We start from the raw sequence: 12,532 nt of genomic DNA, 5'->3' as shown, positions 1-12,532 counted from the left end.
CAAGGTCTGTTTGTTCCTACTAAGTGATACTAATAAACTGTGTCCTACCCATATGGTCTTTTACAAATATTATGTCAAATTCTAAAAATGTCTTCTTCATGATGCCCTTCAAGACTCTTTTTTCACTCAAGCCTTAACATAATTTTTGCTGAGATACAACACATGAAAAAAGACCCCTGTAAAGAAATCAAAAACATACTTATAAGTATAAGGTCCCTTTTGTGCAACCGTTGGTGATAAACCATAGAGAATAACTTCTACAGGATTCTTCACATCGAATAGCCAAATCTGCATGTATACGGTTCCACCAACTTTAATCCAGTTTTCATAAGCAGTGGTTTGATTTTCAAGAACGCTTTCCTGTAAAAAAGAAAAAGTAGAAATAATTTAGAAGAAAGGGTAAATTCTTCCATGCTTATTTCATACACCTGGTATTTAGTCTATGAAACACTTGATTAAAAATCAAAGAATTCTGAAAAAAATGAAATGATAGACTTCATTGTTTACACTGGGGGCAAAATATGAGTCATAATTTGGAAATGCAAAAAGAAAATCAGTCAGCTAACCTATGTGAAAAACATCAGCCACTTCATATTAATCCAGATATCACTAATGTAACATCTAAGAAGCTTATTATTAACATTCTCAGCCTTTTAAGTCTAGGCAGGGTTTCACACTGTTTATACTATATTTTCTTTGATTTGGCCCTTAACATGGTTTTTCACATTTGTTTTGTCTTTGCTTGCCATTTGTAGTGTCGTATTCATCCAGGAAGCCTGCAACAGTCTAGTCAGTGAGCTCACAGGCAGCTGTTTGTACCTGTTCTGTCACTTGTCCAGTGAGATTGCATCAAGTTTTGCTCTATGCAGCAGCCCAACCCACAGCCAAGCAGCAACTACCTTGTTTACACTTTCCTACTAAACTACAGCCATGAGCTGTCTTGTCTTGTTCTCATTTCTACAGTTAGTTAATCTCAACTATGCAATGGCTGCTTTGTTTCCTGCCTCACATCTAGCCATAATCAGTGTCCATAATTTGCATAGCCTGAACCACCAGTCAGACAACTTAATTAAAAGTGTGTTTGAATTATTACTTAAGAATCCTAAATTAGTGTATGGTCTTCTGCATATTGATGATTCAAATTATAATTCTATTTATTCTATAAACAGAAAAAACTGCACAGATTTCTGTGTAATTCTGTCTAATTTCATACTCTCATGCACTCTTCGTTTATACTCTTTTCTAGTCTCTAACTAAAATATCCATACCACAAGCTGCTGTTATATATACTGTATATATACACATTTACAATCTCAAAAGGGGAAATTCTTATGCCACCAGATACATGACAGCAAAAAAAAAAAAAAAAAAAAACAAACAATGCAAGTCTTTTTTCCCTTTTTCTGTTTTCCCGTTAGATACAGGGTCTTATCCAAACGACAAATCCAACTGGAGTGCAAAATGCCTTGTACAAACAAAGCCAAAAAACCAGGCTCATTTTTTGAAGGAACTTATACAGAAAATTTCTAATGTGTGAAAAATTATTTTAAAAATATATGGTAAACCTTTGACTATTTTACATGAAATGAAATAAAGATACTTTCAATATCTGCCCACTAAATGATTTAAGTTATTTTATTCGCTCAGGTGTGCTTATCTAATATTAGATTTTGGTTGAACACCTAACAATATTTAGTGCCACAAATAGATCAGGAAGGTCTTCAATACTTTTTCATAGAACTGTATTTCTTAGACAATTTTGGGATGAAAATTTAAAATGAAGTCAAAAGTCAAATATTCAAATTAAACCAACATCATCTAAACCAAGAGTAAACTAAAGTGCACAGATCAAGGCCACAGCCAGAAAACTCAAACTACACTAAAAGTACATTTGTGTCCATCCTTATTTTTTCCTAAAATATATTTTTTCCTCCATCTGTAGAAGTGAGCCAAATATAATTTTTTCCATTTTTTTGTGCCATTGTAAGCCTAAGTTATTTGAGTTTCATTTCAGAATATAAACTGTTTCTCAGTGTCATAAGAAGTGATGAGTGCACCTTACTAAACTCGCTTCACCTCATGTTTGGTGAAGTGTAAAGGTTTGGGAATTTTGGTGTGAACTCAGCACTATGCACTGAAGTCAATGGGGAAACAGAAACTGGACTAGATTTGAGTTGTGTGATGGACAGCCGGCAGTTCAGTCCGGTCGGGATGTCCATGAAAGAAAAGAGTGGAGGAAGGCAGCCTTTTCAGGGCACTGCATCCCCTGCAGTGGGACGGCAACGGTTCCCCGGATTTCCTGAAAGCATCCTGGGACATGGAGTCCATTGCCTCAGCCCTGTTGGGATGCCGCTAAGGGGGAGCTAACAAAGAACCTGGGGACTACTACTGTTACGACAACCCGGAAGTACTTCGGAGTCACGAGGACAGAAGCCCGCATTACTTCTGGGCTACTTGAGGAAGGATGATGTGGCGTTGAACACGGGAGAAATACTTTCGGGTCATGGACTATTTAAAGGACTGGTGAAGACCCAGCAGGGAGAGCCGGAGTTGGGAGGTTGGGTGACTAAGCTGCTGGAAGTGGAGGATTGATTTATTGTTTTGATTATTGTTGTGATTATTATTAGTGTTGGAGAATTGTGGCGAGTGTGTTGCTTTGTGCACTGTATCTGAAGAAAGCTATGAAAAGTCTTCTTGGTGCTTTTTATAAGTGTGTCTTAGACGTCTGTCTGGTGGGTTTCATGGGGCAACAGCGCCTCTAGCGTCCACAGTTGGCGTAGCCGGCAGGATTCTGGCCGTCTGTTTGGTCAGAAAACCTTTTAAAATTAACATGGGCAGAACCCCCGGTCCATCATGGGGAAAAGAAAGTCTAAATCGACTGACAGTGCGGAGAGAAGTCAGGTGCTCGACATCCCCTGCGTCCAAGAGGAGCAACGGAGCGACACCGCCTTACGGGAGAAAAATTTTCCGGGTGCCAACAACCAAGACGAAGTATGTGCCGGGGAAGGGATTGAAAACATCTTTAAAATAACCCACTTTGTCCCATGCTCATACCTCATAGATGGTGTGCATCCGGAGGTCGTAATAAAGACGGCAAATCATCCCGAAGACGGTTGTGCGCTCTCCGAGGGGAATATGAACACGGAAGACTTCTGGATGCGGTCAGCCAGCAACGGACACGTGACCAGCCCCAAAGCGTCATGGAATAGAGAAGGTCAACCGTGGCCCATAGGCTGGAATCAAAACACTCCTTCGGACGCAGATGTTCCAAAAAGGGAGAAGAAGGTGGGCAAAGCATCACACGCCATAAAAGAAGGTAAGGAGGTTTGGGGAGTGACCGATCGATCTGCCGAAAAATTGAGTCAGGCGGATTGCGGTCGGTTTAAAGCTGATATCCGGAACTCCAAATCCCAAAAGGCAGTGCGAGGCCCAACTGCACAGGTGGAGGAGACGCTTGTTGGCTCGCGGCTGGAGGGCGGGGCTTTTGAAAGTCTGAGCTTGCCACCAGCCGATCGGGTAAATGACTTTAATGTGCGGGAGCTGGAAAAGATAATCCAGCCTGTAACAAGCCTTTTCCAGGTCATCACCTCGATGAAGAAGATAATCGAGGAATTGGGAGTGATAGCCGAGGCACCTTTAAGGCGGGCAGATGAATAGTCCAACAGTTGATAGGGGGATGATGACCGAGTGTTCGATGGAAGGAGAGGGGCCGTCAGAGCAGCGGGATAGTACTCACTTCTGGGTAGTCACGAACCTTAAGACATCAGCACTGGTTTCACAAAAATCTAAAGGGGTGCAGACAGTAAAGGGTCTCTCTCTTACTCATAGGGAGACCCAAACTGTGAGTAAGCCCCAGAGAGAAAAGGAGGACCCACAGGAAAAGCAGGGAACTCCTGACGAAGTAGAGTGTGTGTGGAGGAGACGCTCTCCGCGTGGGCGGGGAGACAGTCCGCCTTCAGCTGGCCAAAAAGCAATGCAGACGTTACCAGCCTGCTTCCAGTCCCACAGGACATTACACTCAGAGAGGAGGCTGTTATGAATGCCATCGGCCAGGCCACTTATGGCGAGAACGTCCAGGGAGAAACCGGGGAGGGTGCTAAAAGAAAACAAAAGGGCAATGTCTCCCCTTTGTTCTCCTGCTCTTGTTTTTTAGGAAGAAGCCATGGTCCGGTCAGTACAGACAGTCCCTCCTGAAAAAGGACTACCCTAGCAGGGCTGGCTGCATCGCATTATGATGCAAGGCTGGGGGAGGAGTACTGTGATGGACAGCCGGCGGTTCAGTCCAGTTGGGACGTCCATGAAAGAAAAGAGTGGAGGAAGGCAGTCTTTTCAGGGCACTGCATCCCCTGGGACGCTAGGTGGCAGCTCTCCTGGACGGCAACGGTTCCCCGGATTCCCTCAAAGCATCCTGGGATGTGGAGTCCATTTTCCCAGCCCTGTTGGGTGCCGTGGGTGCTGCCAGGGGGAGCTCACAAAGAACCGGGGGACTACTACTGTTACAACAACCCAGAAGTACTTCGGAGTCACGAGGATGGAAACCCTCAGTACTTCGGGGCTACTTGACGAAGGATGATGTGGCGTTGAACCCGGGAGAAATACTTCGGGTCACGGACTATTTAAAGGACTGGTGAAGACCCAGCAGGGAGAGCCGGACTTGGGAGGTTGGGTGACTAAGCTGCTGGGAGTGGAGGATTGAATATTGTTGTGATTATTATTAGTGTTGGAGAATTGTGGCAAGTGTGGTGCTTTGTGCATTGTATCTGAAGAAAGATATTAAAATTCTTCTTGGTGCTTTTTATAAGTGTGTCTTGGACGTCTGTCTGGTGGGTTTCACGGGGCAACAGCTAGCATCCACAGTAGTTTATAATGGTGCAGTAAGTGTTCCTGAGAGCTAGGGAAGTCTCTGTCAACTATACTGAACACATTATTGTGGCCAAAAAACATAACATGAGCTGTGGGACAGCAGTGCTGACCACTGCTCCAATGTTCCTCCCCGAGATAAAATTATGCTCCAAGTCCTTTATCTTTCTCTGTGTCTCTCAAGCTCCTGTCACAGATGACTAACATGGACCCACAGAGCCTGTGATGCAAGGAATCAGCATTATACAGTACACTCAGGGTGCCTGTCCCTGTCACCACCCGATCTATGCTACATAGTAAGAAGCATAACATGCTCAATTTAGCAGTGGAGACACAATGTACAATGTAAAATTAATCTATGTCATCTAATGTGCAGTCCAGATCAGGCTGTATTATAAAATGTAATGTTGACTGAGGTTTTTGTTATTTTTAAAATGCATCCGGGATGAAAATCTGACAGAAGTATCAATCAGAGAGTGACATCACACATGCGTGTATATGATGTAAATCATTCACTCATGCACATCATGCACAGCTGTAAAGTGTGAGGTGAAGTATGCTTACAGTATACATAAGTAAAAGTTCTGCATGTGTACGATGCAAATTGGGCAGGCAGCTCTATTTGGGTAGTGACATCCACATCCAGTCTTTGAAGTTACAGCTCTGGGATGTCATGCTAGCCTTGCATATAATTATGGAGCACCGGGAAAAGTCAAAAACTTGGCAAACAAGGTCATCGGCGAACCCAGCAAATTTGCTGCAAATAAAACAAAACCCTCTGCAGAATTTAGCTAATCAACCATAGTCATATCCAAGCTGGCCAAATAAATTATAAATAAAAATAATCACTGATTCTATATGCGAGTAGAAGAGGTCTTAGAGTCAAGTCATAGAGAATCATGTTCAGAAAGTAGTCATTGTCAGAAAGACCAAAAGAAACAAAATATATTAATTACAAATAATAAATACTCAAACCAGAAGAAAAACAGAGACATAATCAAACAATACAAAAGTCAAAAATGCCAAAATTCTGATTTCTGTGAATCCATTTAAAAGGTGTACAAGCTACAAATATACTAAAACTGTTGAGAACAGTAGATCAAAAGAAATCCTACCTGTGTGATTTTGTATTTCTTGGTTACATTTCAGTTCTGTAATCTCATCAACCTCTGTCTGGTAATGTGAAACTACAATTCACACTATAGGTCAAGGCCAGGGAGTGTTTAGGTTATGTTGTTGTATATTACTTGAAAGGCACTGGCATTCTTAATAGTTTTAATGTCAGACACACAGACATATGCTAATGCATACACTTAAGTTTTTCTTTTTATTTCAGACTCATACGGCGTGAGCATTTATCTAAGGGCAAGGCAAAACCAAACCTTGGATAACACATTAGGCTATTGCAGAACACACTCACCAACACACATTTTGCACTGTGGGAGGAAACCTACAACAGACATATAGTAATGCTTGTTGCAAAATTTAAAACTTAATAAGTATTTATTAAAGTGTTTTTATAATATGTTCATCCATCCATTTACAAGAAACACTTAATCCAGTTATAGGTTTGTAGGTATCCAGTGCCACAAGACCAAAACCAGTCCTGGGTAGGAAGCTCATCTATTTCAAGTCACATTGACAGACACTCTTCTTCTTCTTTTGCCAGTCCTTTAGCCTTGCAGCATCCAACATATGTGAGATATGGCCTATATCCTCCACATCCTTCAATCCAAAGCCATCCTCTTCATCTTAACAGTAGTCTTAGTATTTGCCATTCCCAGTTCCATTACATTGTGCCAGTAGGTGGTGCTTGGTCTTTCACATCTACTTCTGGTTTAGCTTCCATTCACTGGCTTTTCTAATCTGTCCTCCTGTATCTCCATCACATGTTCAAGCCATTTCAACTGCCACTCCCTGACAGTCCTCATCAACAATACTTCTTTCAACTCTACCCTAACCCTTTCATTCCACCACCAGTCTCTTCTTGTTTTCCCAATTACCTTCCTGAAGTACAACATCTCTCTGGCTGTAATCCTGCGCTGTTTACTATCCATCACTGGCCAGCTTTCAACAGAATAAAACAATGCTGGTCTAAAGACCAGAGTATATGGCAACTTTATAATTTTTGACTCACGCTAATACTGAGGAAATATAGAGTAACCAGATAAACTAATAAACGTCTTTGAGAGGTAGGAGGGAAGCCATGACTCCACACTAGCAATGACCAAGCTCATGGGCTTCTGGAGGTGGACCAGAAAATGAAATGGTTTAGTGCAGCACCACTAAACCATTTCATATTGTGCTACACTGCCTTTACAATCTAGTTTGTGTATCTATAGATATAGTGTTTGCTATGCCAATTATAATTGCTTTGAATAAATATACTGAATACATCAAAGTGAAGCACCCTCTCCACAATTGCTCATTAAGGTCAAATTACAACTAATTACAAATAAAATTGAAATTTACAAAGCAAGATTATGCCAATGCAATAGCAGGTGTACAAAAGTCAGGTAAATTATTAATTTTTGCACATTGCACATCTGATTGATGTCATAATGTCGACAATCATGTTTAATAATATGGCTTAAAAATAAATTACGTAAACTTTATTACTTTACAAGCAGTTTGTGTTGTAAACAGATTTGGACCTTGTCATCCATAAAACCCATATTATCTTAAATTGACTTAAATGTCTGGAATGATTTTTAAGCAGACAACTTACAATCAGATGTCTGGATAGTCCTATGATGTGCACTATAGAGACTTCCTTGCCCAAGAATACTAAGAAAATAAATTCTGAATGTTTCAGGGGGGTACAGAATATAAGAATAGAAACCTGGAATGCATATAGCCAGTCAGAGAGTCAATTGCCAACCCGCTATATCCTAACACAGGGTCACGGGGGCCTGCTGGAGCCAATCCCAGCCAACACAGGGCGCAAGGCAGGAACAAACCCCGGGCAGGGCGCCAGCCCACTGCAGGGCACACGCACACCCACACACCAGACACATACTAGGGACAATTTGGGATTGCCAATGCACCTAACCTGCATGTCTTTGGACTGTGGGAGGAAACCGGATTACCCGGAGGAAACCCATGCAGACACGGGGAGAACATGCAAACCCCATGCAGGGAGGACCAGGGAAGCGTGTTGCCCCATACATATAGCAGTTAACAAGTTTATTTTATCCAGTTTAAAGTGGTAGGTGCCAGAACGTATATCACAAACATACAGTGCCTTGCAAAAATATTCATCCTCCTCTGTGTTTGTCCTGTTTTGTCGTATTTCAATCTGGAAGTAAAATGGATTTTCATTTGGATTTGATATAATGTACTTGACAGTATAGACCAAATTGTTGAAGTGGAATGAGAGTAAAATACTTTGTATATATATCATATGAGTCATATGAAAAAATTGGGGAACACTTCTTAATTCTTTGGATTTTTGTTTATCATTGGCTAAGCTTTCAAAGTACCAACTTCCTTTTGATATATGACATGCCTTATGGAAACAGTAGTATTTCAGCAGTGACATTAAGTTTATTGGATTAACAGAAAATATGCAATATGCATCTGTGGCAAGTGGCTGGGGGTGGTACCCAGCCGGGATGCCCAGGAGGAACTGAGGAGGGCTTACACCTCCTCCAGACCACGAGGTGGCGACCGCCCTGGGGGCTTTGGGGACCATGGGAAGAGAGCTTTGAAGCTCAGCCCTATAGGGGCCCGTGGTCACCGCCAGGGGGCGCCCCGATGCCTGTGGAGTCCTGGCCCTCAGCACTTCTGCCACACCCGTAAGTGCTAGGGGGAAGAAGACCAGGGACACCCGGAGTGCACAGCCAGTACTTCTGCTACACTGGGGAGTGGCGGTGGAAGCTAATCAGGAGGCACCTGGAGCACATCCGGGTGTGTATAAAAGGGGCCGCCTCCCTCCATTCGATGGCTGGAGTCGGGAGGAAGAGAGACAGCGCTCGGGAGGAGAGGAGTGGAGGCGGACCACAGAAAGAGGCATTGTACAGAGGCCTGGACTTTGGGGGAGTTTTGGGGTTGTGTGTGCACTGTGTAAATATTATTCTGTATAATAAATGTGTTGTGGGTGATTATACGATGTCTGCCTGTCTGTGTCTTCCACAGCATCATAACAAAATTAGACAGGTCTATAATTTTGGGCACCCCAACAGAGATATTACATCAATACTTAGTTGAACCTCCTTTTGCAAATATAACAGCCTCCAGATGCCTCCTACAGCCTTTGATGAGTGTAGGTATTTTTGACCATTCTTCCATACAAAATCTCTCCAGTTCAGTTAAATTTGATGGCTGCTGAGCATGGATAGCCTGCTTCACATCATCCCATAGATTTTCAATGATATTTAAGTCAGGGGACTGTGACAGTCATTCCAGAACATTGTACTTCTCCCTCTGCATGAATGCCTTTGTAGATTTCGAACTGTGTTTTGGGTCATTGTCTTGTTGGAATATACAACCCCTGCGTAACTTCAACTCTGTGACTGATGCTTGAACATTATCCCCAAGAATTTGTTGATATTGGGTTGAATTCATCCAACCCTCGACTTTAATAAGGGCCCCAGTCCTTGAACTAGCCACACAGCATGATGGAACCTCCACCAAATTTGACAGTAGGTAGCAGGTGTTTTTCTTGGAATGCGGTGTTCTTCTTCTGCCATGCAAAGCACTTTTTGTTATGACCAAATAACTCAATTTTTGTCTCATCAGTCCAAAGTACTTTGTTCCAAAATGAATCTGGCTTGTCTAAATGGGCATTTGCATACAACAAGCGACTCTGTTTGTGGTGTGAGTGCGGAAAGGGCTTTTTTCTCATCATCCTGCCATACAGATGTTCTTTGTGCAAATTGCACTGAATTGTAAAGATACACCATCTGCAGCAAGATGTTCTTACAGGCCTTTGGAGGGGATCTGTGGGTTGTCTGTAACCATTTTCACAATCCTGCGCAAATGCCGCTCCTGTATTTTTCTTGGCCTGCCAGACCTGGGTTTAACAGCAACTGTGCCTGTGGCCTTCCATTTCTTGATTACATTCCTTACAGTTGAAACTGACAATGTGAACCTCTGAGAGAGCTTTTTGTAGCCTTCCCCTAAACCATGATACTGAACGATCTTTGTTTTCAGATCTTTTGAGAGTTGCTTTGAGAATCCCATGCTGTCATTCTTCAGAGGAGAGTCAAAGGGAAGCACAACTTGCAACTGACCACCTTAAATACCTTTTCTCATGATTGGACACACTTGTCTATGATGTTCAAGGCTTAACGAGCTAATCCAACCAATTTGGTGTTGCAAGTAATCAGTATTGAGCAGTTACATGCATTCAAATCAGCAAAATTACAAGGGGACCCACATTTTTGCACAGCCAGTTTTTCACATTTGATTTAATTTCATACAACTAAATACTGCTTCACTAAATGTCTTAGCAGCCTTTTCTTGTGCTATCACTGTAAAGGACAGCCGCATGGACAGAGTTGTCATTCGCTCATAAGAGTGAACCACAGGATGGCGCTCCCAAGAATGACCCGCTATTTTCCTTATAGCCAAGGGCTCATTCTGTTATATTGCCTAAGAAGCTGTTTTTCTTTTCTACCTGATGGCATTAACTTCCTTTGGATTCATCCATCCATCCATCCATTTTCCGACCCGCTGAATCCGAACACAGGGGGGTCTGCTGGAGCCAATCCCAGCCAACACAGGGTGCAAGGCAGGGAACCAATCCCGGGCAGGGCGCCAATCCACCGCAGGACACACACACAAATACCCACACACCAAGCACACACTAGGGCCAATTTAGAATCTCCAATCGACCTAGCCTGCATGTCTTTGGACTGCAGAAGGAAACCGGAGCGCCTGGAGGAAACCCACGCAGACACGGGGAGAACATGCAAACTGCACGCAAGGAGGACCTGGGAAGCGAACCCGGGTCTCCTTACTGTGAGGCAGCAGCGCTACCACTGCACCACCGTGCTGCCCGTTTGGATTCATTTTGAAGTAAATGGGACAACTCGGTTTGTGTCTCAAATTATCGAAGTTGCCTTGCCTGTCATTTTTAATTCCACACCTGGCCACCATATATATATATATATATATATATATATATATATATATATATATATATATATATATATATATATATATATATATATATATATATACTAGCTGTGTAAGCCTGTGCTATAAAAGGCCCTAGAAACTATTGAAATTGTCACAAAAAAAATTGAAATGTACAGATGTCAAGTAATTGAAAGGAACTACTCCTCTCTTCTAGGAGGTTTCGTGTTGCTGACATGCTCACATCGTTTGTGCATTTGCAGTTAAGCAACTGTCTTTCTTCAGAGGTTACCTTTTGCCGATGTGCTCACCTCGCTTCTGTATTAGCGGCTAAGTGAGTGACTCTTGTTTCAGAGGTTTCGCTTTGCCAACGTTCTGGCCTCGCTTGTATATTCCTGGAGGTGGTGCCCTTACCCCGACTCTACCTCTCACTTCTGGGCCACACACATTTCCACTTGTAGACGTTTATATATAATATATATAATATATAGACGTTTATAAACAAGTAAACACTGAAATGTTGTGCATTTATACATATTCATCTCCTTTGCTATGAATCCCCTAAATAAGATTTGGTCCAACCATTTAACTTCAGAAATCACATAATTAGTTGATTAGGGCCCACCTGTGTGCAGCACCACAAAGCAAGCAACATGAAGACCAAGGAGCATTCCAAACTCACAGTTGTGAAAAAGTACTGTATATAGATCAGGGTTTGGTTATTAAAAAAAAATCTTTGACTATCCCACATTACAGTAAAATGGAAAGAATAAAGCACCAGTACAAACCTGGCAATAGAAGGCCACCCACCAAAACTCATAGTCCGGACATGGAGGGCATTTTTTACATTTAAGATTTCTCATTTAAAGATTTACCAATGTTGTTTCTTGTCCTAGAGTGTGCATATACAGTAAACACAGGGAACTCCAGTTTCTGTATTACATCTTTCCTGAAGAAGAGGCCTGAGTTGCCTCGAAAGCTTGCATATTGTAATCTTTTTAGTTAGCCAATAAAAGGTGTCATTTTGCTTGGCTTTTCTCAAAGATTCAATAAAGACAACACGGATAACACTGAAGGAGCTTCAAAGATCCACAGTTGAAAAGGGAGTAATTTGTCCATAATACCACTTTAAGCCATATACTCCACAGAGCGGGGCTTCTGCAATTGCTTGCAGAAAAAAAATAAAAAAACACTTTTCGAACATGTGGTGGAATCCCCAAACACATGGAAGAAGGTTCTCTGGTCCAAACTTGAAGTTTCCAGCCATCATTGGAAATGGCAAAATTTCCCTGCACCCTAAGAACTCCATTCCTACATTGAAGCATGGTAGTGGCAGCATCATGCTGAGGCAATGTCTTCTATCAATAGGACCTGGAAAACTAGTCATTATTGAAGGAAACATGGATGGCACTAAATTTGGGGCAATTCTTGAGGAAAACCTGTTTCAGTTTGCCAGAGATTTGAAACTGGGGCAAAGGTTCACCTTCCAGCAGGATAAATGACCTTAAAAATACTGGTAAAGCTACACTGGAGTGGCTTAAAGGGAAACATTTAAATGTCTTGGAATGGCCTAGTCAAAGCCCAGTCCTCA

The 12,532-nt window shown here is 42.2% G+C and overlaps 1 protein-coding gene across 1 annotated transcript in view; it reads right to left on the bottom strand.

Moving 5' to 3' along the window:
• cd36 (CD36 molecule (thrombospondin receptor)) overlaps nt 1–12,532 on the bottom strand; it is a 79,849-nt gene that overhangs the window by 58,601 nt on the left and 8,716 nt on the right. Inside the window, exon 2 of the mRNA XM_051923801.1 lies at nt 200–360. Within this exon, the coding sequence (XP_051779761.1) occupies nt 200–360 (161 nt within the window). The remainder of the gene's footprint in view (nt 1–199; nt 361–12,532) is intronic.

The sequence above is a fragment of the Erpetoichthys calabaricus genome, chromosome 1 (genome assembly GCF_900747795.2).
Source record: "Erpetoichthys calabaricus chromosome 1, fErpCal1.3, whole genome shotgun sequence".
NCBI lineage: Eukaryota > Metazoa > Chordata > Cladistia > Polypteriformes > Polypteridae > Erpetoichthys > Erpetoichthys calabaricus.
The sequence above is the reverse complement of the archived record's forward strand: the minus strand, read 5'-3'. Positions and strand labels throughout refer to the sequence as shown.